This window comes from Mirounga leonina, unplaced genomic scaffold, assembly GCF_011800145.1.
Source record: "Mirounga leonina isolate KUSES-001 unplaced genomic scaffold, KU_Mleo_1.0 Mir_165, whole genome shotgun sequence".
NCBI lineage: Eukaryota > Metazoa > Chordata > Mammalia > Carnivora > Phocidae > Mirounga > Mirounga leonina.
The window spans coordinates 81,644,360-81,671,380 of NW_023270415.1; the positions used below are offsets into that span (position 1 = coordinate 81,644,360).

Below are 27,021 nucleotides of genomic sequence, written 5' to 3' on the forward strand. Positions count from 1 at the left end.
TCAGCCTTCCTCTGCGTGCTGGAAGGTGGAGGAAGGGGTGGTTCCGTCACTGACAGGCGGCTTCAGGCCTCCCCGAAGAGGACGGACGGTAGGTTCGGCGGGAGCTAGGACATTAGTCCCGGAGAATATCTAGCATCCCAGCCCAAGAGCGAAATTAATATCAGAACAAAGGCAGACTGCACCCCAAATGCCCCCGATCCAGGCTACACACTGCAGGAAGAAGCTCGATGCCCCTCAGGCCTGTCTGACGTCTCCAGGGCCCACGCTTCTCTTTTGGAAACCCCCGTCAGGGGGCACTTGAAAGGCAAACCAAGGTGAACGAGTAGTACTGCAAGAGCCCCAATCTTAGGAAGTGTTCGAGAAACAGGAGCCCCTGGGCCCTGAGGTCACCCTCAAGTCAGGGGAGAAGGCGGGCCCTGGGTGGTCCCACCAAGCGCCAGTTGCAGCGTTGGTCCTCAGGTTCCAAGGCCACGAGTGCCCTGAGAGCACGGAGACCAGAGCAGCAAGCGTGGTCCAACCCTAGCAGCAGGTTGGCGGGCCCTGTGCGGGCAGACCCCCCAGGCTGGACACACTCACCCACACACAGGGCCGTGGCATGGCCATGGGACGGGGCAGCCCAGCAGAGAAGTCCCTGAGAAGACTCACTCTCCCAGAGCACAGCCACACTCCGGGCCTTCGGGCCACATGAACTCTGATGAACCTCACACCTGGTGGCCAGGCAGTCCGGCGGGGCTTGCAGGTACTGCGGGGGAGGGGGCATAGCAAGGTGGGGGCGGACACCCGACCATGAGCCGGCAGATGCATTGTGCAAGAGACAGCCTGCACTCCTGCTCACCGGGTGGGGTGTGGGCAGCACGGAGGTGGGGCGAGAAGGGGCCGGGTGCTGCATGCCGAGCCGTCATCTGAGCCTGGGACCTCCTTCCGAGAGGGCATCACTGCCCAGCCGTGCTCTGCTTGTGACGGCAGTGGGCAGCGAACACTCACCCCAGGTTCTGGCTCCCGGGCTGCAGCTGTGGGGAGGCCGGGCTTGCTTCTGCCCTCAGGGACCATCACTGAGAGGAGCATGAGGCCCCTGCTCAGCCCAGCTTCGGGCCCAGATCAAATCAGGGGCTCTGAGGATGCTCCCCGCACACACCAGCTGCCTGGAGGGAAACTGAAGAGGGAGACCCAGCCCTGCCCAGCACCCCCATCCTGGGAGCCGCGGTCCTCCTGGATGGGTGACTGGCTTGAGAGCCCCCAGGCCAGCACAGCCTCCCAGGACACCCCAAACAATCCTTTCCTTCCCCCTCCCATCCTTTCCGGGAGTCTGAGGGCCTCTTCTTGTAGCTTAATCTTGTTTTGACGTCTGCCTTGGAGGGTCTAAACTAATACACCAAACCATGCCCCTGGTTCCACACAGATCCATGCCCTTGGCCTGACCCTGCTTGGGCCTAGAGAGACCTAACCTCCTTCCTGCCTGAGCTCCTGAGCTTTCTCTTTGTCTCAGGCAAAGCCCTGCCTGACCCTGGCCATAAACCTGGACCCTGAACCATCCTGACTCGAACCCCGCCCGGCGGGTTGACCCTTATTCCTGGCTACACTCTGCCTTATCTGTAATCCCAGCCTGAGCTGGATATTGTAGCAGGCCAAGGTCATCAGGACTCCATCCTTGGCCCAGACCCAGTCCCCAGACACACGCCAGACCCTTTTAATCCAATCTGTGTTTATTTTAAACACTTTCCACAGAGGGCAGGCAGGACCCCAAGGGGTCCCCAGACTGGGGGGACTGGTCCTAATCCTCCAAGAGACTGTGTGAGCCAAGGCCTCTCTGAGGAGATGGCTTTGGGGGGTGGGCCTTGAAAGGCAAGAGAACATTTCAAGGTAGGCATTCTGGGTGGAGAAGCCCACCAGGGCCCAGAGAGGCTTCTTCCTAGCAGGTGCAGTCATGCTATCCTCGTTCAAGCCCGGGCAGGGCGCCGGAGAGCCGGCTGAGGGCTCATCTAGTGGATGCAGATGGCGGCACCTCACGCCTGAAACCACAGCGTCACCCAAGCCTCCAGCGGGGAAGTCAGGGGAAATCGGGGAAAAACACGATGCCCAGGAGTGGGGGTGTGGGGGGATGGGGCCAGGCCAGTGAGGAGTGGGACATGTGATGGGGGACGATGGGCTGCTGGGGAGGAGAGCCCGGACAGGCAGGGGAGGCTGAGCCGGGCTGTGCGCAAAGACCCGGGAAGCAGGCAGCCTATCATGGCGCCAGCTCGCAGGGTCGGACCAGTTTCACGGTGTCCCCCACCGGACCCCAGCTCGGGAGGCCAGGTGCCATCCAGGCTGGGAACGCGGGACACACTCCAGGGAGCTGGGAGAGCCACAGGCCCAAGTGGGGACAGATGGACCCATGGGTGCAAGAGGCGGGAGGGGGTGGGCCGAGGGCAAGATGGTGCTCGGACAGAAGGCGCGGCTGTCCTAGGTCACGTGGCCGTCGTGGCGGTGTGTTCCTAGAGAGGGTGGGTTTGTGTGCATCCAGTACCAGGCCCAGGGCGGCCCTCAAGCGGACCTCTTCTGCAGACCTGCCCTGCCAGGACTGCCCACAGAGCAGTGCGCTGTCGGACTGGGACCCCAGGTACCCTCCGGGCTGGCTCGGGGTCAGGCTCAGCCAGGTCCCAGGCAGCCCCAGCGGCCTATGAAGCTCCGGGGCTGGAATGGGCTGTTGGCATAGACTGGCAGGGGCCGGGTGTGGTGCCAGAGGCCTGCGCGGAGTTGACGCAGGCGGCAGGGCCGGGCCTGTGCGCGGGCCAGCAGCGCCACCTGTTGGGCGGACACGTGAGCCGCGGCGACCACGGCGGGCTCTGGGTCACTCTGCAGCTGCCCCAGCTCTGCAGGGATAGGGCAGCTCAGGCAAGGTCGGAGGGCTCTCAGAACCCCAGGCCCCTGGCCCTCCACCCAATCCATTCCCATCCACTCCATCCTAGCGCCCCCAGCCTCTCCAGGACCCCATACCCTGGTGAGCAAGCTGGGTCCTTACCCTGGAACAGGGAGTCCAGCAGGTCCTGGCTGACGCGGCCGGGGCTGGTGTGATGGACGAGGAAACCTGGACCAAGACATGCCTGTGAGCGCGGGCCCCAGGCCCCCATCAGGGAAGGGCTGGTCCAGCTCCCAGAGCTCTGAGCTCGAGGGACAGACACCAGGACCGCCTCACCTAGGAGCACAGCAGCTGCCCTGCGCAAGGGGTCCTGTGGGCTCCGTAGGTAGCCCTGGGTCTGGCTCAGGAAGCTGGGGATGTGACTTGGGCACTGCTGAACCTGGGGGCAGATGGGTTTAAGACCGTGCAGGAGGACCCATCCCACATGAAGAGGAGGTGACAGACGCAAGCCCAGGGCCTGGGGTCCCCTGGAGAGCCCCCAGTGCAAGGCACCAGGGCCTGAGGTCTTAGATCTGCCACCACCTTGGCTGGGAAAGCAAGGAGACTCCGTTTTGGCAGGAGTGCCCTGGTGTATGCTGGACCAAGTGGGCAGCTGACCACACCCCATCGCTGTCACTCTGCCCCGCTACTGACCAGGCAGCGGCAGATGCGGCTTAGGGCCTCAGGGCTGTCGTAGTGGGCCACGGTGACCACGTCCTCCAGCAGGCCCCAACGCAGGGCCTGGTCACAGCGGGCCAGGGTCCACTCTGAACTCTACGACAGGGGAGGGGAGCAGGGTTAGGGTCCAGAAAGCGGCAAGAGGTAGCTGGGGTGGATGAGGGGTGGAAGAGCCCAGGGAGAGTAGTCCAGGAAAGACCAGGAACCGGGAGCCCTTAACACTGGCACCCGAGGTCCTTGTGGAAATCCCTGACCTCTCATCTTAGGAGACACACAGGGTGGGAATGGGTAGGGCTCCGTGGGGACAGCAGTGGGGCAGCCCTGGGGGGCAGCTGACCTCAGCAGCGTCCCGGCTGGGATCCTGCAGGCGCAACAGCAAAGGGATGAGGCTCTGGAGCACCAGCTTCCTCAGGGGGCCGCGGAGGCCCACCGGGAGCCCGCCCCGGCCCCGCCGCACCAGCGTCCCGAGAAGCCCCGCCGCCGAGGCGCGGACCGAGTCCCTGGCCTGCGTGGGAGGGCGCGGTCAGGGCAGACCAAGAACCGGGAGAGTCTCGGGGAGGGCGGCAGTCCGGGCGCTGAGCCGGGGGGCCGGGTGGGGGTGGGGGTGCGCGGGGAGGAATGGGGCGGAATGCGGTGGGGGGCGCCCGGCGGCCTGGAGGGGCGGAGCTTACGTCGTCCAGCAGCCGCGGCAGGCGCGGGCCCAGCTCGGCGCTCAGGAGCCGCACCGGCGCCCGAGGCCGCAGCACGAGCCTCCGCAGCGCGCCCAGCGCGGCGTCCACGAGCCTCGCGTCGCCCTCGCCCAGCGCACCCAGCAGCGCGGGCAGCAGCTTGCTCACGTGCCGCACCTGCGGGGGCAGCGGCTGGTGGGCGGCCCCTCGCGGCCCCCGCCCAGGTCCCCCCACCCCAGCCCGGTCCCTCACCTTCCCGCGGTTCAGCGCGAGGTGGCCGAGGCCCAGCAGGCCCAGCCAGCGCACGGTGGGCTCGGGGTCGCCCTGCCAGGCCCGCAGCCGCTCCAGGATGACCTCCTCCCGCAAGAGCCTTGCTGTGGGCCGGCTCTGCAACAGCTGAGAGGGGGCCCCGGGGTCAGCGTGCTCGAGGCCCCCATGCCGGCAGCGCTGCTTAGGGGCCAGGCCCACGGGCGCCCCTCACCACCCACATGGAAGCAGGCTCACCCCGGTAAAGAAGGCCATCGCCGTGAGGCGCTGCGTGTCGTCGGGGCTGCGCAGCCGCGGCAACGAGCTCCCGAACAGGCCCCGCAGGTGGTGGTCCGCGTGCGCTACCATGGCACTGGATGGGGCGGAAGTGGGGGTGCTCCCTCCTTTCACCGCCTCGCCCCTCGAGAAGCCTCCACCCGACCACCCTCCTGCCCCGGCCTCTTCCCCAGCACCCCCTCCAGCACCTGGCCAGCAGCAAGACGCCTTCTAGGTGGGTGTGGACTCCCACCAGCCTCCTCCAGCCTCCGGCCTGCTCCATGCACGTGACCACCATACGGCCACCGTCCCCGGTGAGCAAGGCCTTCAAGGCCTCCACGGCGCAGCTGCGGTGGGGGCAGGGAGCAAGCGCGTGGGGAGGGCTGGAAGGGCAGAGGCCCAGCCCTGGCTGCCCTCCGGTGTGGGCCCTCACCTGGCGTGGCTGTGCGGGGGCCCTCGGCGCCATGGGGCCCGCACCTTCGGGGTGTCAGGGGAGTGCCCGCGCCGCGCCAGCTGGTGGAGCTGTGTGACCAGCACGAGCAGGAGGTGTGGGTAGAAGCCCCGCGTGGCACCCACACAACCGGACACAGCCAGCATCTCTCCAAGGGCCCGCGTGGCCTGCGGAACAAGCAGCCCAGCTCAGGCTCTGGGCGCCCTGGACAGAGAACTAGGACAAAGCCTCAGACGCTCCGGTGAGAGCCTGCTGCCCCCGCACCCCTGGGGCCAGACTCTCCGACCCCTCAGCCCTGGGGGTGGCCCCCCGGCTGCGCTAGCTCGTCACCTACCGCCAAGGCCTCCAGCTCGGGCCTGGCTTCATCCTTCAGTGCCCACAGCAGCTGGACCAGCACCTGCCCATTCACGTGCTGATTCCGGCTCAGGCTGCGCCACAGCTCAGCTGCTGGCTGGGGGTACGAGCACCTGAGACAGGGTCCGACGTGGGGAGTCCCAGGTCAGGGTGGGAGGTGGCCTCGAGGACTCCAGCATGGGGAGGAGGAGGTAAAGCATCCCCAGGCACTCCACCCGCAAACCCCAGAAAAACAAAACAATGGCCAGCTGTGCAGACGGTCTGCAGCTGCCTGGCGGGGCGGGCCCCGCAGGGTCCGGGGGGGCCAGCAGCAGGGCCACAAACCTGGCATTAGACACAGTCACTGTACAGAGCGAGACCCGACATAACTTCTCCCGGGCAGACCGACCAAAGAGCCAGTGGCGTGGGGGAGAAGCAGACACCCGGCTCGCTCGTCCCCCCTTGGGGCCCCAGGCTGGGCTCCTGGTGTGACCTGGGCGGGGAGAAAGCAGGCCCCCCAAGCCAGGGACCCCAGGCGAGAGGGGCGGGGAGTGGATGGAGGACAGGAGTCAAGCGGAGGGAATTTGGAGGCTCTGCCCCCTCCACATCTCCCCCCACCCCCGGGCTCGCCTCCACCGCGCATCAGGAAGGGGGAAGGAAGCTGCGTGGGGGCCTCAGGGACGTGGTTGCTGGCCTGGGGGAGGCAGGTTACCGGTCGGGGGGCAGGGAGCTTGGCAGCAGTGCACACACCACCTCCCGAGCATGGTCCAGGGCCAGCGCGCTCAGCACCCGGAGGGCCGCCCGCCGGGGCCTCCCTTCGGCCAGGCTGGGCACCTGTGTCCGCAGGCCCCGCACCAAGGCGTACACCTGGCGGGGCGGAGCAGACGGCTGCGGTGCACCACTCTGCACCCCCACGGGGCAGGTGCAGCCCGAAGCGAGTGTGCTTGGCAGGTGCTCACTCCCAGCCCCCAGCCCTGGAACTCAACAGCAGGAGCTAGGGGGGCAGGGACAGGGTGGTGGCTCACCTGGTCCTCCAGACGCTTCCCCCGGGCCTCCAGAGCCGAGGACAGCGTGAGCGCAGTTGCCTGGGTCCCCGCAAAGCCAGCCTCTTCCAGGTAGGCAGCCGTGTACACCGCCAGGTCGGCAAGGGCCCCCTCTTCCCAGGGACTCTGGGGGTCCTAGGGCAGGGTGGATGGGATGTAGAGTCCCCTTGGCTCTCCCAACGCTCTTCCCAGCACCCCCGCTTCCTCCGTGTGGTCCCCTCAGCCTCCCTCCCCGCTCACCTGATAGGGCCCCTCGGGGGCCGGCTCTTGCCTGCCGGGCAGGGAGCAGGCCTCACTGCCAGCCGTGGGGCTGGCAGCTGCACCCTCAGCTTCCACCTCGGGTTCAAGCTCGTGTTCCGGCTGAGGGCCAAGGGAAGAGCGACCCGGGGTCTGCCCCTGGTCAGCCTGGATCCCTTCAGCCAGAGCTGTCAGGGTTAGAGCCCCCACAGGGCCCCCCTGGGCCCGGCCCCACGCGCCCCAAGCCATGGCCACCGCACACCGCGAGTGGCTGGATCCAGCCCGTAGCGCCTGCCGCCGGTTCTCCCAGGAAGTCGTGCCCAGGCCTGACCTAGAAGCTGGCCCAGGGCAGGCAGGACCAGGGGAGGCGTGGTGGCGCATGCGTGTGTGCTCGTGCTCTCCCTGTGTGGGGGCTGGGGCGTTCCACAGAGGCACCCACAGGTGTGCACATCAGGGGCCCGGGAAGGGCCTGCGTGCCCTTGCTGCTGGCAGGGAGTACCAGCCTGCAGCTGGAGTGTGTGGGGTCTGCTCTGCCCACCAGGCCCTGGGAAGGGATGATGAGATCCCTGGGATGGTGGATCTGCAAGAAGAGGGGGAGAAGGACGCTTCACCCTGACCTCCAACCCCTCTGGGCGGGGAGACCCCCGGCAGGTGTGGACAGCCCGGAGGAGACCCCAGCACGGTCCAGGGTCCAGAAGTCAGGGCCCAACCCTGAGCTAAGGCCCTGCCTGATTCAGCCCTAAAGCAGCAGCTGGGTCCAGGCAGGGCCTGGGGCCAGGAGCTGGGCTGTCCCCACTGCATTCTGACCCAGCCAGACATCTTGCGGATGAGGGTGGTTGAGAAAGGTGTCATCACCTCTGAGCTCAGGCAGGCCTGGGCTGGAGCAGAGGCGAGAGGAGTGCCCCTGCTGCCATACGTCGGGGTGGGCCTTCTGGGTCCTGGCCTGTTCTGAGGTGCCCCCTGCACCCAACACTGGAATACAGGGTTCCTGGGTCCTGGCACAGAGGAAGGGCACAGCTGAGAAGTGGTGGACCTGTGGGGGTACCCGGGGCCTGTATTCTGCCATGTGGGTGTTTGTGAGTCTGTATCTCTCCAAGCCTCATGCTCCCCAGAGCTGGCCTGACCAGGTCTCTGCCCCAAATCTTGTCATGCTCACCTGGTGACACAGGGCACTGCCCAGCCTAACTAAGCCTTGGGATCCAGAAGAGCCAGTCTGGTCAGATACTTGAAGAGGCAGAAGTGTTTTAGGAAGCACCGCAGGAAGCCAGCAGCCCTCCACGCCCTTGCCTGCGCTTGCCCCCTTGTGCTGCCTGGATCCAAGAGGCCCGGCCCCCCCACCCCACATGACTGAGAACAGCTCTCCCGAGTGGTTTCTGTGGAGCCTGAGTCGCCAAAGCCAGCAGAAACCTGACTAGCTTTGTGCGCACAGAGGCAGGACCAGCCCAGCACCATTCATTTCTTCACTGGCTCTAATGCCACTTTCTGTCCCTTCGTAAGGCTCCCGGGTCAGGCCTGGCTGAGCCCATGACAGATGGTGGAGCCCAGGAGCACAGCGCCCAGTGGCAGAGTCCTGCAGAGTCCCGCTGCAGCGGCCAGGGACACCTGGGCTTCTCTTGGCTTGGCAGGCTTGAGGCGTCCCACTGACTCCTCCGGGGCACTGCCCTTGGTTGGTGTGGGGTCTGGGGCCATGCTTGGATACAGGAGGTCCCCAAGACCCTCCTCCTGGGACCTCAACCCCACCCCCTGGCTCCCCCTCCCCGGCCTCCTGCAAGAACCCCACCAACTCCTAGGTGGGCACTATCAGCCTCCCTTTCCCCAGAGCCTTGTCCCGTCCAGCCTCAGATCTGGCCCCACAGTCCAGGTGCACAAGCCTCCGACTACCAGCCTTGGCCTGGTGCCTGGCCACCCTCAGACCCCAGCAAAGGGCAGCCTCCCCCGCTCCCCAGGGCAGAGCCTGGGCCTCCCCCAGGGGGCGTGCACCCAAGCTCTGATCCCTGAGTCCAGCCCACCCTTGGAGGCCCTGGGGGTCAAGTGAGCGGCAGGCTGGGTGAAGAAAGGACACATGACAAGCTGTGCAGGGCAGTGAGTGACTCATGTTGATTTCAGGCACCCCCAGCACAGTGCTCAGGAGGACTCTCCTGCCCTCAGCCTGGCCACCAGGGCCTGGAGCTTATCAGACAGCGCCACCTGTAGGAGGAAGAGAGGATGACGGGTGGCCGTAGGCACGGAGGGCACGTGGGCGAGCTGACCACATGGGCGTGCACCCACCCGGTATGGTGCAGGCTGCTGCAGCCGCTTATGCTCCGGGCTCAGACGGCTCAGGGACAGCTGCGCGAAGGCTCTAGATTCGGCCAGAGATGGGAGGGGCTCACACAGCTGGGGGAAGAGGGAAGGCAGGGGTGGGGCAGTGGTCAGGGTCAAGGGCCAGGGAACTCAGGGTGAAGGAGCAGACTGAGGGAGCAGGTGGAAGCGGCTACCTGTCCCTGCTGGACCCAGAGCCTCAGCAGGGGCTCCACGTGCGCAGGCCTCACTCTACAGGCTCCCTGGGCCCCTCGAGGCCAGACCCTGAGCTCCTGGCCAGCCCGCGGCGGTGCCTCCTCGGCCAACTGCAGCAAATCCAACAGCGGAGACCCTGTGTGCGCGCCAAGAGTAAAGCGGGGGCCTGGGGACAGGAGAAGGACTGCCGAGGAGTGGGAGGCGTGGGGGGACCTCACCATCAGCGCCCAGGAGCCGGAAGGCAGCCTTGCTCCCAGGCAGCGTCTGTTTCTCGGGGTCCTCGGTCAGTTTCATTCGGGGTTGGCCTCCCACAGACACCAGCTGCAGACGCGTGTGCTGGGGTTGCTGGACTCTTCTCCCCCAACCCCGATCCCTCCGGCCCACCCCACTGGGTCCCAGATCCTATCCCGACCTTATAGACGCAGCCCAGGGAAGGCTGGCGGGGACACGTGACCACATTGGTGCCGATGCCAATGACGTTGACCTCACTGCCCTGGACGAGGAGAGAGAAGGTGGCACTGAACCTAGCTGACGTCGGCAGGCCCGGGGCCCTCCTGGCCCCCCTCTGGCCTGCCCCTGCCCGCCCCACCTCCTGGGCCAGCCGGGTCAGCTCCTCCTCGTCAATGTTGTTGCTGACGGCGATGGAGACCGATTCCAGCCAGGGCATCTGGAACCTGTGATGGGCAGCCCCTCAGATATCCCCTGAGGCATCCGGTCACTCTCCCTCTCCAGGTACGCATGCCCCCCGCCACCTGACAATCTGCCTTCAGCCACATGGGTCTTGACCTTTTGCTTATGAGCCCCTGGGTGAACCCACCCCTGATTTCCCTGCCAAGGTCCCAATGTCTCTGCTGCGGAAGCAACCAGATCAGATCTCCTCACTTTGGGAGGGACAGACTGCTCTCTCCTCTGCCCCATCCCAACGTTCCTGCCCCCAACAGATCTCTCAGTAGGCATAACCCGTTCCAGGGGACTCACTGGGCCGAAATGCTCCTGAAGACCCTGCGGATCTCCTGGGCCTGCTGCAGCAAGTCGCCACTGTCCAATCTTACACCCACTGCTCGGTAGCCCAGCTCCCCCAGGGCCAGGGCTACTGCCAGAAAGTTAGGAAGACCGCTCCTGCCAGCAGGAAGGAGAAGGGTCGGTGAGGGGCCACAGCTGCTCTGCAGAGCCCACCCAGGGGAGGACCTGGGCCTCACCTCTGCACACTGTAGGTGTCCAGCAGGCCCTGGAAGGCCCGGGGAAAAGCCAGGGCATAGGCCACAAAGGCTGCCCGCTCCCCCCGGTGGGGCTCCTGCACCCCCAGGCCCAGATGGGCACACACGCGATCCAGCCATGCCTCCGCACAAGCAGCCAGATCCACCCTGGGGCCCTGACTGGCAGCTGGAGCCAACATCTACGGAAAGGGGTCGGTGAAGGCTGGGCAGCCCATAGTGCAGGGTGAGGACTGGCTGACCGCCGGCTGAGGGCCTGAGCAGGGGTAAGGCCAGCATTACCAGCTTCCCAGCACTGGGGCTACCTGCCGGGGGCTCAGGTGGGCAAGGACTGGCTGTGGGGTCTGCCCTCTGGAGCGCAGCGGGGGCGTGAGGGGTACTGACCGGGTCGGGGGGCACCTCAGTGCCCAAAAAGGAAGTGATGAAAGAGTGTGCCAGGGTTCCGGCCAGGGGCACGCCCCGCAGCTGTCCTGCGAGCACATTGCTGCTGCCATCGAAGCCTGAGCCAGGGGGTCAGGAGGGTGACAGGTGGGCATCAGACGGGGCCGAAGGGCGTCTGGCGGGTGTCCTCCTTCCCCGGCCCCTGCCTCCCTCCTCGGGCTCTTACCGCCCAAGTAGCTATAGGTAGAGGCGGTAAGACCCCCATCCGGGCCCTGGGCTCGCCGCAGCCCCATCTCCAACAGCCGCTTCTTCGGACCCGCGATCAGGCGAAGCCGCGAAGCGTTGGTGGCGATGAGGCTGTCGGGGACAAGGGAGCAGGGGACCTGCGGTGAGGGTCACGAAGTCACCGCGGACCTGGGCCCCCTTCGCGGCCCTCCACAGTGGGCGCAGGAGGCCCCTCTCCAGAGCCCTGGCCCCGCGCTCCGCTTCCTGGTTGGAACCACTCCCCATCCCAAAGGCTCGCCGCCCCCCCCCCCCCCCCCCCGCCGAAGTCCCTGCTCGTCGTCCCCGCTCGTCGTCCGGGGCCCAGCTCCTCCCCGGGGTCTGCCTCCAGGCCGGCGGGGTCCCACCCGGGCGGGGCCCCACCTGGCGTAGCTGACGAGGCAGAGGAGCGGCGTCTCCAGCAGCTGCACCACCAGGAGCGGCCCGCACACCTGCAGCAAGGGCACCTGCCGCGGGGGGGGGGGGGGGGGGGGGGGGCAGTTGTCAGCTCGGCGCCGCCCGGCTCGCTCAGGCCCATGCCCTTCGCCCCCCGCTCACCCTGCAACTCACGCCGGGGAAAGCGAGGGAGCCCTCGGGCAGAGCCCGCACCGTCACATCGGAGCAGTCGAGGGCACGAAGGTGCTCGAAGAACGCGGGGTCCGTGTCGGGCGGCAGCACCGAGGCCAGAAACTGCACGTCTGGGGGTGACAGAGGCCCTCGTTGGCTGGAGCGGGCGCAGGCCGTGGAGGACTCGTCGGGGCTGGGACCGTCGGGGGTCCCGGGAGGCTGCTGGGCCACGGGGGACTCTGGTCCGGGGCTCTCAGGCGGGGGAGGGGGAGGGGGAGGGAAAGACGCGTCTAGGTGGCAGGTGTCCAGCGGGGTCGTGGGGGCTGGCCGGGCTAGGGTGGAGCTACCTGCGTCCTGCAAGCGGAAGGCGCGCAGGAAACGCACGCAGTCGCGCAGCCCCGCGGCCAGGGCGAAGGCGCCGCCGAACGGGCAGCCCCGGAAGAAGAGCTCGAACTCCGCCTGCTCCCGCGCCCGCCCCGCGTGCCAGTAGCCCAGCGCCATGGTGGCCTGGTAGAGGTCGGTGAGCAGCGGCCGAGCCGCCGCGAGCGCCTCGGGGTCCTGCTCCGCCGCCATTCCGCTCCGGCGCCCGGACTCCGGCCCGCGCCCCGCGCCCCGCCCCGCGCCCCGCGCCGCCCCGCCCGCCGTCTGACCGGGGCCCCGCCCCCTGGCAGGGCAACTACCGCCGCGGGGCCCGAGGCCGCGCTGAGGCCGCGCCCAGCCTGCCCTGGGGAGGGGCGGCCGGCGCCGGGGACTCTAGAACCTGCTCGAGGGGGCCCGTCGGTGGCGCTGACAGAGCCATCAAGGGGGGCAGTCCATTCCCGTGCGGCTTGGGCCCCTGGAGGGCACCAGTTCAGACCAGAAGTAACCACAGCCCACACCCTTTGTCCCCAACTCAGAACGGCTCAGGGGAGGGGCTGCCAGGGCCAGGTACCGCCCAGACAGGACCGTGGGCACGACTCCACAGGGCGATTTATCACGGGCCGCCCAGGGGGAGGGGCAGGCCCCAGAGCAGACAGGGCAGCGCCCTGACGCTGGAGCAGCAGGGGCCTCATCCAAGGAATCAGCCAGGCTCCGTGGACATGCTGGGGGGCCTGGCAGGGTTTCCCACAGGTCACACTTGGGGGGCCCATGACTGTGGTCACAGCAGCAGGGCCAGACGGCCACTGGAACCTTTCTTCCCTGGACACTTTTGCTCCCCAGGGGTCAGCTCAGCGGCGAACGGAACCCAGAGGAGGCGGAGTGGAGAGGCCTCCCGTGCCTCAGGGGGACCGGCAGCCCCTGCAAAGCCGTCAACGCATGCTCTGTTTCTGGCTTCAACAGCGTGAACCTGGTGTGGTACTTGTAACCGAGGGGTGAGTGCCATCAGGAGGGCAGCCAAGAGGCAGAGAAGGGGCAGACGGGGAGTGAGCGCAGCCACAAGAACGCTGTGCAGAGACCAAGAAAGGGGAGGATGGTGCTGGGCCCCAGGGTCACTGGCGGAGAAGGAGCAAGACAGACGGGGGCCCAGCTGGGACACTAATGAGACGCAGGCCAAGCGTGAGGCCTGGAGCTTGGCCGAGCTGCTCACTGAATGTGCCCGCCCCCTGGGCCCAGACGAGGACAGGAGCCAGAGAGTGCGATCTCAGTCTTTAATGGCTGCAGGGCCTCCCACACCCAGGCCCGGGGCTCGGGCTCAGATCTTGTTGAAAGCAGCGATGTCGACGCTCTGCACCTGAGGAGGAGGGAGGCCAGTGGTCACATGGGGCCCAGTTTCCCGAAGACCCACCCACTCTGGCCACCTGCCTGGCCAGGGGTTTGCTTGGGGGCCTGGCCACTCACGTGCTCCTCGAACTTGGTGATCTCCTCCTCCAGCAGGTCGGTCCCCACTTTGTCGTCCTCCACCACACACTGGATCTGTAGCTTACGGATGCCGTAGCCCACGGGCACCAGCTTGGAGACCCCCCAGGTCAGCCCGTCTAACTGGATGGAGCGCACGCAGGCCTCCAGCTGGGCCATGTCTGTCTCATCGTCCCACTGGGGGGCACAGGGGTGGAGAGGCTGGGTCAGGAGCCTGCAGACCCCAGGGAGTGTCCCCTGCTTCCCACAGAGCACAGCAGAGCAGGCAGCCCTCACAGGGCCCCGGGTGCGGCCTAGCCTGACAGCCCACTGGGACATGGGGCGGGGGAGAGGTGCGCCACTCACAGGCTTGACGTCCAGCAGGATGGAGGACTTGGCCACCAGCACAGGCTTCTTGGCCTTCTTCTCGGCATACTGCCGTAACCGCTCCTCGCGCAGCCGCGCTGCCTCCTTGTCCTCCTCCTCATCGCTGCCGAACAGGTCGATGGCATCATCCTCGTCGTCCTCTGCGGCAGGGGCCGCCTTCCTGGCAGGGGGCTCCGCTTGGCGCATGGGGGACACGTGCTGCCATTGGGGAGGGAGGCTGAGGCCTGTGCCACCGGGGCCCCAGTGGGGGTGAGGGCCAGGAGCACCTTCTGCCGCCCGCCCACCCCCAGTGCCCAGGCGGAGGGCCCTGGTCCAAGAAGGGTACTCACCTGGGTCTGCGGGGCTATGGCCCGATGGGCAGGAGAGCTCTTCTCCAGCACGCTCAGCCGGGCCTCCAGCCTGGAGACAGCCTGCTGCAGATCCTGCACCACTACAAGAGCAAAGGGGTTGCCGGTCAGAGGGCAGGGAGGCCAGCGGGGGGCGGGGGGGCATCCCACCCATTAGGCCCAGGGACTCACCGCCTCGCAGGCTCTGATTCTCCACTTCCAGGCTGGCGATCCGGACGGCGAGCTCACTGTGATCTCCGCTGGGTCCACTGGAGGCCCCAGGGCCCGAGCTCTGTAAGGCAGGGGGAAGGTGAGGATGCGGCACCCCAGCCTGCTCCCGGGGTCTCCCTGTTCACAGCCACTGAGAACCAGAACCCTAACAATGGGGGGGAGACCTGCTGGACACTAGGAAGACACTCCTGTCAGCCCCGCTGGGTCCACTTGGGATATTCCAGCCCCGAAAGTGGGGAGGAAGCCCTGTGAGCATGAACCCAAGCAGGAAGCACAGGGCCCAGAGGAGCAATGGCATGGAGGTGGTGCAGAACCCACAGCCTGGCTGTCACTGTCCCTCAGGGCAGGAGGAAGCAGACCGCATACAGCCCTGGGACAGCCTGGGCCACAGTGGGGCCGGGCAACACAGGAGGGAAGGGGGAACTGGACACAGGAGGGAAGGGGGTTCAGGGGCCAGTGAAGTAGGAGAAGAGAGCTTCCCTATGTACGTGCAGCCACTCCATAGCACCTTGCCTTCCCTAGGCCATACACCTGCCACCTGGCTCATGGAGCTGGCCCTCGAAGGCTCTGGGTGACCCGGGGCACACAGCTGCCTGCCAGCCTCCCTTGGATTCCTCCCTGACCGGAAGCCCCTCAGCAGGGCACCACACCTCAAGCCCGAGTTACACCTCAGGGACCTACACATACACCCAACAGAGTGGACAGGAGGACAGAGTGTACCTGGCCCTTTCGGGAGGGCAAGCCCCACGGCCTCCTCCTCTGCTCAACACACCCCCAAATCACAGGCAAGCTAAACGTCCCCAGAAAGGACAGGCGCCCGGCTCCCTGCTGGGGGTCAGTGAGCAATGCAAGGCCAATGCTATCTATCCCCTGTGACCCACTAGCTCCCACATCTGGCTCCTAGCAGACCCAGCCAAAGGCAGAGACCGGGCGCCATGCAGCTGGGGCAGGATACCAGCACCAGGGTGGGCTCTGCTCATGGCACTCCGCTCCTTCAGCTCAACCCCCTCGCTCCGCCAATGGAAAACTGTGCTGGACTCGCTCACGTCTCGGCCGCCACCACCTGGCATGTGGCGGCCTCTCCAGCCTGTTTCCCCAGAACTCAGCTCTCTATGCAATGCTCACTAGCATTTCCCCAGTTTCCATCACACAGGGACGAAATCCTGACCACCCTCCTCCTGTTCTACCAGCCCACACACCCAGGCCCGGCTCCCATCTCCGCAAGCTCCCCCCAGCCGCCTCTCCTGGGGGCTCAGTACCTGTCGAGCAAACGCATCCGGGCCCGGCCGCAGGCTGGTGCCTCAAGCCTTTACCCTGGTGTCACCACTGAGTGGGGACTGCCTGCTGACAGGTCCCAAGGGTGCAAGCTCCAGGCAAGGCCCCACCTGGCACAAGGCCGAAGTGGTGGGCAGAGACCACGGTGCTGGCGACCACTGGGTTAACCACCACTGGGCCCTGCATGCCCTCAAGTCTCTCACCGAAGTCTGTGCCCTGGGAAGACCTCACCCACCCCGACTCTGACCCAGGCAAGGAATGAGGATGCCAGGCAGTCTAGGGCCCCCAACCCCAGCCTGTGAGGCAGACCTAGGCTACCCTGTCTAGTCCTGGCCTGTGACAGTGGGCCACAGCGGACAGTGCCACCTTTCACCCCCACATCCAACCGTGCCCCTGGCACCATACACAATTCCCAGGAAGCTCTGGGTTCTAAGGTCACAGTGGCTGCTGAGCTCTCTCCAACCCAAATCCAAACCTGGGGCTGGGCCAGCAATGTCCTTCCTGGGTCCCTGTTAGTGGTTGAAGGACACTCCTCTGAAGTTCCCACCACTATCACAGAACAGGGGCTTATTTGGAGATCGGGCTTTTACAGTGGTAGTCCAGTTATAATGTGGTCATTAAGGTGGCCCTAATTCTGACTAGTGTCCTCATAGAAGAAAATTTGGACAGACACCCGGAGGGAACACAATGTAAAGACACGGGAGAATGAGGGCCACGCACGTGCCCAGGAGAGGACTGAGAACCTGCCCACACCTTGACCTTTGACTTCTAGCTTCCAGACTGAGAAAATAAAGTATGCTTATTTAAGCCCCTGGTCTGGGGTGCTTTGTTACAGCAACCCCAGCAAACCAGCCCCCAAGTCTTAGCAGGACGCCCACATGCTTTCCCCAAGACCAGGACACAGCAGCCAACCCCCAACACAGCCAGGGCACCCTGAGGGCCAGAGGAAGAGTTCCTGCAGCCCAAGAACCCCCAGGGCAGCTGGCCCCGGAGCTGCTTAGCTCCCCAGCCCTGGCCTTCCAGGGGCTGGAATCCCGCACACTGGCCTGGTTGCAAGGCGACAGCAAGTGGGGGCCAAGCATAAAGCAGTGGCAACAGCCCCTGGGGTTTGTCGAGAGCTGTCCCGCCCAGCCGTGGCAGGCAGAGGCTCCCGAACTTGCCCACGTGCTAATCCCCAAAGCCAACAAAACGATGACCTCAGGTGGCAAAAGGGACGCTGCCCACAGGACAAAGTGGAGGCTCTGCAGACAGGGAAATGCTCCTGGGTTATCTGCGCGGGCCCCGTGTCAGCGAGAGGCAGAGAGAAGGAGACATGAGATATTGCTGGGGCCATGGCACAGCCGGCTAAAAGCCACAGGCCAAGGGATGAGGGTGGCTTCTTCAAGGTGGGAAAGGCAATGAAAGAGAGTCTTTCCTAAAGTCTCCAGAAGGAGCACAACTCTGACGATACTCCGCCTTCAAGGACAGGGTACCACGTGTCCCAGAGGGAGAATGAGGTCCTGAGTCCCCCGGCTAGGAAGGCAGAGAAGCAGGTCTGTCTCCTCCTAGGGACACACCTGCCCAGCCAGGCTGGAAACAGACCTGGACATGGACCTGTCCTCCTCTCTTGATCCCATCTGGGACCTGGAGGCTGAACTGGGCTGCACGGCCCCTCTCTGGGCCTCAAAGTCTATCATTTGGCCTCCACGCAGCCCGTGAACCCATCTCTCTGGGGAGGCAGGGCCTAGGGAGCAAGAGAAAGGGGCAGCAGATGCCACCGCTCACACTCCTCCCAAGCAGGGTGCAAAGCAAGGAGGCCGCCCCCAGGCCTGCGCCTGCGGAGTGCGCTGGAGGACCACGGTGTTGGCCCAGGGATGGCGCTGAGCGGCAGTCAGGGTGAGCGCAGGAAGGAGTCCCGGGCGACCGCCAGCAAGCAGGCGAGAGGCACAGCAAGGGAGGCTTCTGTGGTGGTGGGAGTGTAGGTGCCCGTCCCAGCGGGAATCCAGCACTGTGCACCTCGCCCTAGCTTTGTCCCGAGGGCCCAGTGCACAGCAGCAGGACTGGGGGCAAAGTCAGACATGCCAGCGCGAGCCTGCAGGTACTCACGCTGGCCAGGGATTTCTGGATGTTTTCTCTGGCTCTTGCAATGTCTCGAAGGATCACGCTGGCGCCGTTCTCCTGTACAGACAGTGCAGAAGAAACCAGTCTTTTTTTTTTTCATTAAAACAATTTTAATTAAAAAAAGAGAGAGAGAGAGAAACCCTCCTATGGAAAGCAAGCGAGCAAGCAAGAGCTGTGCAGAGTGAAAGCTCAGCGGGACGGCAAGGAGCGCAAGGAGCTCGAGTCTGCCAGTCTTGTAGCCGTGACAACAGGGCCTGAGGGACACCCAGTCTGCAGGCCCAACCCAGGCCCACACCATCCTGATGGGCACCAGCGTGCCCACTGGTCTGAGATGGTGGAAGTGAACAGTCTGCCCCGTGCCATCGCGTGAGCAGATCCAGAACCCCAGGAGCCATCTGGGGCCACACCTCCAAAGACCCCACCACCAGCACCTGGAGCAGAGCCACCTGGGCCCAACATGCCTCTGCCCTCCCGATGCTGGCACAGTCCCCCAGTGCTCCGAGTACATCCCTACCTGGCGCGAGGAGCCAGCCACAGGCCCGTTCATCTGCTCGTAGAATTTTCTTTCTGCATCGTCATATTTGAACTTGTCAAACCAGATCTTCTCGTGCACTAGGAAGTTTGTAGCCATTTTCCTGCTGGAAAGGGGAGGAGAGACTAAGACAGTCAGCTGGAAGGAAAGGGTGCATCTCTGAAGGCCCTAGGCCTGGCCCGCACGAGCGCCCCACCAACAGCCCAGAAGCCAAGGGTGCAGGGGGATCAGGGGTCCGGGTCAGAGCACAGGGGGTCTCGGCATGGCTGAACCAGCCCCCCCACACCATCCCTGCTCCCGCCCCTTTGGTCCTCAGGTTGGCAGTTCCCAGGCTTGTCCCCAAGACCAGCGGCTCTCAAACTGGGGCGAGGAACTTCTGGGGGTCCCCAGGGTCCTCCCGTTCCAACCACACATCGGTGCAAGGCTCAATTTATGTCCATCAAACAATTCACACCAACGGACTGAATGCAGAAGCAAGCATAAGAATCCAGCTGCCTCCTCTTAAGCAAGACACTAAAGAGATTTGCAGAGAATGTCGATCAAGGCCACTGCTCACTGAGCTGTTATTTCGGGAAAACCATCATTAAGAACAAGTCGTTAACAGTTAACAAGGAACAAACTTTTCAACGAATAAAGTACTTTCAGGATTTCTGTTTTCTGTGCTAACGTGGCAAAAATCGAGATAAAAGAGCTCTTTGGGGTCCGGAGGCCAGTAAGCTCGAGAACTGCAGCCCTCCACCAGGAGCCACACTAGACCTGCCTGCCCTCCTCCACTGAGCACAGCCCCTCCTGTTCCTGGCCCAGGGCCACAGAAATGGACCCGATGTCACCACTTCTCTGTGCCGAAGGCCCTAGGCTATCACTGGACCTCACCAAGTGCGCCCTTGGTGACAAGGGGGCTGGGTCCCATGATTCTCCACCCACCCCTGGAACCTCGCCAGGAGGAGCCAGGCCACTATAGACAGTTTAGCTCCATGCCCCCCCCACAATGCCAACAGGACACAAGGGGTCCCACACCCTGTCCCTCACACCAAGGTTTGGATTCTGTCAAACCAGCAAATCCGACCCCACCGAGGAGGTGCGGGGCTGCTGACGGGAACGCGGGGTTGGGATGGTGTGGCTTCCCTGAGGCCTGGCGCACAGCCACCCACAGCCCACACCCTCCCGCTGCCACACATGCCACCTTCCCTCAGAGCCGGTCATCTCTGCCCAGCCACCCACCTCTACCCCTGCCCTTCTCCAGGCTCTGGCATCCAAGGACCACGGCTGGTACCACACAGAACCATCCTGGGGCAAGCCCTGGGTCCCCAAGCTGAAGGCAAGTAAGCCTCGTCCAGGGTGTCCTTCAGACCAAGTGGCTCAATGGACAGTATGCTGGTGTCCCAGAGACACTCACCTCACCTTAGAGGTGGTTCCAGACGCGGGAGGCAGGAGGGACGTGCCGGTTCCCACGCCTTCCCCAGTGGGGCTCGGGCCAGGAGCCTTCAACACTCCCCCTGCCCTGACCTGTGACAGCCACAAGGGACTCTGGGAGTTGCCCAGTCCAAAGGGAAGCCCTACACAAGGCAGACTTGGCCCCGTGCTAACCCCTTCCCACCCCCAACAGCCCCAAACCTTGGAGGTTTTTGCTGCGCTGCCCCAGGAACTACCTCTGCCCAACCCACTCCTGTATCCAACTTAGCCGGGTCCAGGAGTGTCGGGGACAGCCACGCCGGGGCGGGGGTGGGGACAAGAGCAGGCAGGGCCCCAGCCCGGGGAAGCCCCGGCCAGGAACCCGCACGGCATGTTTCTCCTACTTGGGTCTCAGGCTGGACATGGACGGGCCAGGCCGGGCACCAGGTCGGTGAGCCAGGGAAGCAGCTTCGAGGCGCCAGGCCATGCGGAGGGCCTCAGCAGCGTGGTGCCGGCACTCGGCGCTGTCATAGGCGGGCTTGCTGAGCCAGGGGGCCTCGGCGTCCTTGTGCAGGAAGTACCAGGAGGGCAGGGCAGAGGGGGCCTCCCCATCAACCCGCCGAGGCCCGGCCCGCTTGCTTCCCACGGCGTTTCGGCCTCGCCGGTCTCTGCGGCCCCGCCGGGCCCCCTCAGCCTGGCCCGCTCGCTCCTGCAGGCGCACCTTCCCGGGGGGGTGGCCGTCAAACATGGCCTCGTAGAAGCCCCTCTCCGCTGCGTCGTACTGGGGCTTCTCCAGCCACACCTCCTGCACCAGCGCCTGCAGGCTGCCCCGGGGGGACTGGCTGTCGGCCAGGGAGCTGCGCTGGCGGGTGGGCGCCAGGTCGGGGGCGGCTGCCTGCTGGCCCGTGTCAGAAGCCCCCTGCCCGCCGCTCCCGTCGGCGGCCAACAGCAAGGCTTGAGACCACTCCACAAACGCCCGTTCGGCCTGGTCGAAGGAAGACTTGTTGACCCAGATGCCCCAGGTCACGTGGTGGCAGGCCACCTGGCTTCCGTGCGTGCAGGGGCCCCGGGGGGCCGGGGAGGCTGGCTGGGCGGCCGCATCTGCCAGCCTCTGGCGGTACGAGCTCTCTGCCTGGTCAAACATTGGCTTGTCCAGCCAAACGTGGTCGGCTGAGAGGCCCACGAGGGCCAGGTCTGCCTGGCCGAACCAGCTCTTTGGGGAGCGCTTCCTCTTCTTCTGCAGAGGCTTCTTTCCGTCGTGGCTCTTCCTGGGGTCCCTCGTGCTGCTGCCGTCAGGGGCATCGGCCTCCTCAGCGTCCTTGGCCTCCTCCGGCCCTGGCCCATTCACGGCTGGCCCCTCAGCCGGGAGCTGCTGGGTGGTGGCGGCTCGTGTGGCCTCCTGCTCGTAGAAACGCCGCTCGGCCTCCCCATACTTCTGCTTGTCCTCCCAGACAGTCTCCAGGGCACAGGAGGCTTTCCCGCTCCTCATCTTCCGCACAGCGTTAAAAAGCAAGCACAAGAAGGCAGTTGCAACACAGCGGGCCACGGGAGGATGGCACCCCCACCCCCCTCCTCAGCCTGACTCTTGGGGCTCGCTGGGCCAGGGAGGGCTCCCCAACGGGGGTGCCATGCGGTAACAAGCAAGGACTTAGAGTCAAGCCCACAGGAAACTCAGTAAATCAAAAAACAAACACGTCTGTGTGTGTGTGTGTGTGTAACTGTAAAACGAATCTTTTAGGCACCCAGGCTCTGCACAGGGGTCTAGACAACACTGTTTCCAAACTTCAGCATCCACAGGGAGCTGCTAAATAACATACAGGGTGCACTCAGTTAATCCGACTCTCACACACAACAAGTAATTCTTAGAATCAATATGTTCCATGAAACACGACATTTGTGCTGAAAAATTACTCATTGCTTGTCTACAATTTTAACCTGACGTCCTCTGATTTTGCTACATTTGGCACCTTGCCTGCCACACTGGTGCTTCCAGTTTCCAACAAACACGCATGGCGGTCTCTAAGGACGCCCCCCCCCCCCCCGCCCTATAGCAGTGCACGCCCACCACGGGCCACACCACCATCCAAAGCAGCACACGCTCCAAGGGGAGCTGCCAAGGGTCTCAGATGAGGGACAGCCTCTCAGGGGGCAGCTGGGAGCAGTGGGTGGAGGGCCTGCCTTTGCAGGGCCACATCGGGGAAGAACCAGGCTCCCCATCAGCTCACAGCTCTGGCCATACCTACAGCTAGAGGGGGCCACCTGAGACTCTCTGGGCCCTAGGGTGTTAGGACGCCCTTCCCGCCTTTCAGTGCCATCTGACGTAAGGGGCCCCATCACCAGGATTATGGTAGAAGACAGGTTGGGGGCTCTGTGTCCCATCTGCTATGGTGGACAAGCCCCCAGCTTCTTAGCTAGAGGTGGTGTTCTCTCCAGCTTGGAGACCTCGGTCATCTGAACTGAGGGGTCAGGGCCGCCGCCACCACTGCAGCCTCTGGCCGGGAGCGGCTCAAGCCCAGAAAGGCCCAGGAGCCAGTCTGCTCTTAGGGCGTACCTAGTGGTCTGAGCTCACACTCAGCTGGCTTCTAGGGGAACGGCTGTCAGCAGCAGAGAGATCCCTTCCAGCCACAGATCCCACTCCGGGCCCTGCTCCCCCAAAGCAAAAGTGTCCACACCGACTGCCCAACACCCAGAAGCTAACTTGCCAGGGGGCTGAGCAGGGTCCCCTCGGGTCATCCCCGCCGACCCCCGCTTCTGTGGGATCATGCAGTGTAGCCTATGTGAGGGTAGCCACCGGCTGGGCCCTCATCCCCAGGAGACAAGGTCTCCACCGGGAGGACAGCAAACCCTCCCACCACTTGTGCATCTCTTTCCTGACAGCCCAATCAAAACTGAAACCTGCTGCTCATTACCCAGTGGGCCACGTCAGCTGTGCACCAGGATCTGGGAGAAGAGCCCCGTGTACCGTGAGGGGACATGCTGGGGGCCTCTGATGGCTCAGGCTTGGAGAGAGCCCCGGGCCACCCCCTTGTGCCTTCCCCCGGCCGGCAGTGGTGCTTACCAAGGCCAGGCTGGCAGCAGAGGCGGTGGTGGGAGGCAGGGGCGTGTGCCCAGGAGGCAAGGCATTGTGACATCACCCACTGTTCCTGAGGGGACGGCAGGCCAATCGGGCAGGGCGTGTCTGCCCTTCAGTCTTTCTGGCACCCAGCCCCTGGCAGACCCTCACCAGAGCAGCCCAGAGCTGGGTTGGTTGGGCCCCTTCAGCTGCACCCACTAGGCTGACCCCCAGGGTTGAAACCCTGCCAGACCCCATTGGCCTAAGTGCTGTCCTTGACTCCTGCCATCACACCAGGCTCTGCTCACAGCTCTGGGGCCGCTGCACCTCAGGGAGGGGAAACTGCTTAAGACGTCTCAGGAGAATGAGGGATGTGGCCTGTACCAGGGGCCGGCTGGGGCCGCAGCTCCATGCTCAGCCCAGAGAGGCGGCAGGCCACTCCCAGCCTGCTCAGGGGTTGCCCCCTCCCTGGGGCAGAAACTGGCTCAGTCCAGGGAAGCACCGAGGAAGTTACCGAGATGCCCACCCCGCTGCTGCCCTACTCCACAGGATCAAAGCCAACTACGGCAAATCCAGCACCTCTGTGCTGCAGACAAGGGAACGGAGGCCCGGCAGCCGGGCCCCACGTGCTGGGACACGTGGACTGGGGGCTCCCTGGCTGAGGCGAAGGGAACGCTGCGGCAGGGCCAGCTGGGTACTTACTTTCACTTCGGTCTCCTAGGACGGCATGAAGAGAAAGCAGCAAGGTTAGAGGCAGTCAGAAAGGGCAGCACAGCACGCTGGAAGGCCTTTGCAGAAGGTGCTTGGGAAGGTGCCGTGGAGGGGTGTGGTGGGGCGGACCAAAGGCGAACACCCAGCAGACCCACCGCCCGCATCCCAGACGGCGAAGGAGTCCACCCCCTTGGGGCGGCGCCACTCGGCCGGCACTTGAAATGAGCAGCTCCGTTATCTGGAGGGTTGCCGTTATCTGGAGCCCAGGCAGGCCCCAGGGGACACCATCTGAGCACCCTCCCACCTGTTCCCGCCTGGGGAGAGGTCAGCCAGCACCCCAGTGCTCCCAGTACACGGATCCCTACCCAGCCCTGCTGTCATGCTGCCACTAAATCAGGCTGCTGGACAAGGCACAAGACAACCAAGACCCATCCACGGGCCTCAGCAGCCACCGAGCCCCAGGGCCTGTGCTCGAACAGGACACCGCCATCACACCAGGCTTGAACAAAGACAGTCCTCCCGGTGTGCACGCAAGGACAGGGCTTTAGCCCGATCACACACGGGAAAACGGGCCAGAAACACCATGTGCCGCGCCCCAAATCCAACAAAGGTGGCAGCCCAGGAGCTGAGGCAGCCAGGCATGGACCTGGTCGCCCAGCAGCCCAGTCACCAGAGCCCTGGAGATCCGCCTCCTTCCTCCAGCAGGAACTCAGCCTCACATGCAGAAGCATGAGAGCACCAGCGTCCGGTCACTGACAGGGACATCCCTGGGGCCCTCGGGGGGCGTGGCAGACACAAGGACAGCTGCCCCACAGGAGCATGCAGAAGGCCCTGGGCTGGCTGCCTGCACATGGCGGCGAGCCACCCCCACTGGCAACGTCACCCCGAGGCAGTGAAGCCAGTGTTGGGACCAACTACACCCACAGGGACCCTGGAGGACCAGGCAGGAGGGGGGTCCTGGCTCCCCCCAACCCCCATCTCAGATACAAGAGCCCACCTCTACTGCCTCCATCTCCCTCGTCTGAGAGCTCCCATGTTCCAAGAAGAGCTGAACTGAAAACCCATCTGTCCTAGGAGAAAAGCAAGTTTGAGTCTGAATGATCCCCTCAGAGAACACAAACGTGCAAGCCTCCAGCCACACAGTGGGGACCCCAGGCTGCCCGAAGACCAGGTGGACCCCCTCCCCTACCATCTCTCCAGACGGCACGGCAATGGCTAGCCGGTAATAGAGAGAAGCATGAGGAACAAACTTGAGGAACGCCAGAGCACAGACCCAGAAGGAAGGGGCCTCAGGTGTCCCCACCCTCTGCTCCTGAGAGCGGATTGAGCTGGGCCTGGCTACAGACGGCCCCTTCTCTGCAACCATCCCAGCCTGGCGCAGTCTGCGTTCTGACTGCAGGGAAATGACTCCGTGCCCCAAAGGGCAGACAGAGCTCTTCTCAGAGCTGGGACAGGAACCTGGCAGCGGCCCCCCAAAGGACACTCCTGGCTGGAGGGCCTGGAAGGGAAGGGTGTGGCCCACCGCAGCTGTGCCCACCCAAGGGCCAGGTGCCTGTCAGTCCCTGTGAGCCTGGGTGAATGGGGAAGGTTTCTGGGAAGGGCTGGCCCCTCCCCAGGCTCTGCCCTCCACACCACTTCCCCATCCTCTGGACACCACTCCACCAGTCACACACTCGGAGGAGCTCTGCCCACCTTCTAGGGGAAGTGGGAACCCACATGAGTGTATGGGGAAGGGAGGGGTCTGCAGGTCAGCTGCATCTCCCCTGGGTCCCCAGAGTCAGACCGTGCTTCACAGCAATGCTTTCCATGGTACCTTCTGTGTCGGAGGGACAGTGACAAGCACTTGGCATGTCTGAGTGAACAAGGACAGCCGCACAGAGGGGTACCTGCCTCACAGAGGGGTACCTACCTCACAGAGGGGTAGCCCGGGACAGCGTGGCTCCACACGCAGGCTAGCTGTGCAAGGCAGGGATGCCACCTGCCTTTTGCAGGGGGAACTCCAAGCCCCACTTAGAAATATCAACCTGTCCTGCTGGCAGAAAGGGGGCCCCCACGCCATCAGATTCAGGGCTCCCACTGCAGCTGCCCGCATCACCCCAGGCAGGCACAACAATGTCCGTACTTCAAATGCCGCAGCCTATCCATTCTATTCTGTCCTAGCTGCCAGAGCCTGGTCTTAGCTAACCAGCCTGATCCCTGTGCCCCCTTCCCTCGGGGAGACCCCAGTACTGCACATGCTCCCCAACCTTTCTGCGCACACTTGAGTCCTCGTGTGTGCGTCCCCAGGCCTCACACACAGTGGACAACTGCAGTGGGGAAAGGAAGCCCCTGAGTCAGTGAGGGGAAGATACCATTGCATCAGATGCCAGAGATAATTTTTTGGTTAATCTTTAAAAAAGAAAAAAAAAAAAATCACCTTCAAGAAAACTGCTTTCATGAAAACATCGGTCAAGCACCTTTGCCCACCCTGGTAGCCTCACCCTGCTCCCCAGGAGCAACGCTGGGGAGATGGCCCTGCACCAGATCCTCCGGAGGGCAGCTGTCTCCGGCCCATCAAGGGCTCTCCCCAGGCCGTGAACCCCACTGTAAGCCCCACTCCAGAGAAGGGAAGACCCGCCCAGAGGGCACTCCCCAGGACTGGCAGGAGGCCCAGAACACTGACCTACAGAGGTGACAGGTTTGTGTGCCAGTCACTCCGTAAGATGATGCTGTCCACGGGGCTAGGCACCGGAAGGTTCAGGAAGCCCCGGATCCCATCTGAGACAGCCCACTTACAGGCTCAGGGTACCCAAAGAAGGGCGGGGTGTCAGAGCCGCTCCAGCGGACGCCTCCTAAAACATGTCCTTCCCAACCGCAGGTCAAGCCCACTCCCTCAGGGAGGGATGTGCCAGGGTCAATTAAAGAGGTGCTCCCGCTCGGACAGGGACCCCCTCCCACCAAGTTTAGCCAAAAATGTCTTTTGCTCCGGGCGGGCCCTTCCTTCTGGGAACCCTGACATTCAGCCTCCATCCCACACCACCCCTTGGCTCCAGGAGGAGCCTTTCCCTCTCCCGTCCGCTCAGTGCCCCTCTGTCTCCGGGAGGAATTACCCACACCCCTTCAGACACTGGCTGCTACGGCGCTTCCTGCCGGGGCCACCTTATCCAAATCGTGGCTCCCGGGCACTCAGAGAACCGGGCGCGTTTCTTTCGAGTCCCTCAGCAGACGCGTCTTTGCTCTTTCTCGCATCCAAGAACCGTCAGGGTTCCACGAGGGTTGGGCCGGAGCCTGGCCCGCAGGCCCAAGACCGCGCGCAGCAGGTACCCAACACGCGCGCGCTAGACGAAGGAAGAGCCCGGCCACCCCCAGCCCCGGCCGTCGCCCCCGCGCCGGGGCCGCGGCGGGGTCCGGCCCGCCACGTGGCCGCGCGCCCCGCCCCTCCGCGCCCGCCGCGCTCAGGCCCCCGCCCCAACGCCCGCACGCCGGCCGCAC

The 27,021-nt window shown here is 64.6% G+C and overlaps 3 protein-coding genes across 9 annotated transcripts; all 3 read right to left on the reverse strand.

The window, feature by feature from the left end:
- Positions 1-1,177: 1,177 nt before the first annotated feature.
- Positions 1,178-7,207, reverse strand: MROH6 (maestro heat like repeat family member 6). Its single transcript, XM_035012076.1, has 14 exons — positions 6,814-7,207; positions 6,556-6,708; positions 6,243-6,397; positions 5,532-5,664; positions 5,180-5,364; positions 4,956-5,093; positions 4,729-4,843; positions 4,477-4,620; positions 4,228-4,401; positions 3,894-4,061; positions 3,533-3,652; positions 3,176-3,278; positions 3,002-3,067; positions 1,178-2,852 (listed from the first exon to the last, which is right to left on the reverse strand). Exons 1-14 carry the CDS (start codon positions 7,189-7,191, stop codon positions 2,629-2,631), a joined length of 2,256 nt encoding a protein of 751 aa, XP_034867967.1. The 5' UTR covers positions 7,192-7,207; the 3' UTR covers positions 1,178-2,628.
- A 4-nt stretch (positions 7,208-7,211) lies between these two features.
- Positions 7,212-12,330, reverse strand: NAPRT (nicotinate phosphoribosyltransferase). Of its 4 annotated transcripts, none has more exons than XM_035012069.1 (14): positions 12,077-12,330; positions 11,733-11,860; positions 11,547-11,629; positions 11,128-11,258; positions 10,905-11,020; positions 10,506-10,702; positions 10,285-10,425; positions 9,896-9,980; positions 9,719-9,799; positions 9,525-9,627; positions 9,288-9,442; positions 9,079-9,186; positions 7,666-8,997; positions 7,212-7,390 (listed from the first exon to the last, which is right to left on the reverse strand). In XM_035012069.1, the coding sequence occupies exons 1-13, from the start codon at positions 12,300-12,302 to the stop codon at positions 8,935-8,937; spliced, it is 1,617 nt and encodes a 538-aa protein (XP_034867960.1). In that variant the 5' UTR covers positions 12,303-12,330; the 3' UTR covers positions 7,212-7,390; positions 7,666-8,934. The 4 variants fall into 4 exon arrangements, with proteins under 4 accessions (XP_034867960.1, XP_034867961.1, XP_034867962.1 ...); XM_035012070.1 differs by lacking the exon at positions 7,212-7,390 and having other exon boundaries at positions 7,626-7,805; positions 7,967-8,997; XM_035012072.1 differs by lacking the exon at positions 7,212-7,390 and having other exon boundaries at positions 8,623-8,997; positions 10,506-10,534.
- Positions 12,331-13,343: 1,013 nt separating this feature from the next.
- EEF1D (eukaryotic translation elongation factor 1 delta) lies at positions 13,344-26,654 on the reverse strand. Of its 4 annotated transcripts, XM_035012080.1 has the most exons (9): positions 26,644-26,654; positions 23,542-23,556; positions 18,378-18,501; positions 17,849-17,920; positions 14,450-14,549; positions 14,261-14,361; positions 13,911-14,129; positions 13,548-13,742; positions 13,344-13,440 (listed from the first exon to the last, which is right to left on the reverse strand). In XM_035012080.1, exons 3-9 carry the CDS (start codon positions 18,492-18,494, stop codon positions 13,402-13,404), a joined length of 843 nt encoding a protein of 280 aa, XP_034867971.1. In that variant the 5' UTR covers positions 18,495-18,501; positions 23,542-23,556; positions 26,644-26,654; the 3' UTR covers positions 13,344-13,401. The 4 variants fall into 4 exon arrangements, with proteins under 4 accessions (XP_034867971.1, XP_034867970.1, XP_034867969.1 ...); XM_035012079.1 differs by lacking the exons at positions 23,542-23,556; positions 26,644-26,654 and adding an exon at positions 24,548-24,566; XM_035012078.1 differs by lacking the exons at positions 23,542-23,556; positions 26,644-26,654 and adding an exon at positions 20,192-21,667.
- Between the last annotated feature and the right edge of the window lie 367 nt (positions 26,655-27,021).

Excerpts from the sequence above, each read along its gene's own strand:
- NAPRT (XM_035012069.1), bottom strand. The coding sequence starts at position 12,302 with ATGGCGGCGGAGCAGGACCCCGAGGCGCTCGCGGCGGCTCGGCCGCTG. Across the intron at positions 10,426-10,505 it reads GACACCTACAGTGTGCAGAG|GAGCGGTCTTCCTAACTTTC; the intron begins GTGAGGCCCAGG and ends TCCTGCTGGCAG. Across the intron at positions 9,628-9,718 it reads CCCTGGGCTGCGTCTATAAG|CTGGTGTCTGTGGGAGGCCA; the intron begins GTCGGGATAGGA and ends ACGCGTCTGCAG.
- MROH6 (XM_035012076.1), bottom strand. The coding sequence starts at position 7,191 with ATGCGCCACCACGCCTCCCCTGGTCCTGCCTGCCCTGGGCCAGCTTCT. Across the intron at positions 5,665-6,242 it reads AGCTCCCTGCCCCCCGACCG|GTGCTCGTACCCCCAGCCAG; the intron begins GTAACCTGCCTC and ends ACCCTGTCTCAG. Across the intron at positions 4,062-4,227 it reads TGCCGCGGCTGCTGGACGAC|GCCAGGGACTCGGTCCGCGC; the intron begins GTAAGCTCCGCC and ends CCTCCCACGCAG.
- EEF1D (XM_035012078.1), bottom strand. The coding sequence starts at position 21,276 with ATGAGGAGCGGGAAAGCCTCCTGTGCCCTGGAGACTGTCTGGGAGGAC. Across the intron at positions 14,550-17,848 it reads TCCAGAAATCCCTGGCCAGC|AGCTCGGGCCCTGGGGCCTC; the intron begins GTGAGTACCTGC and ends CCTGCCTTACAG. Across the intron at positions 13,743-13,910 it reads TCCTGCTGGACGTCAAGCCT|TGGGACGATGAGACAGACAT; the intron begins GTGAGTGGCGCA and ends TGTGCCCCCCAG.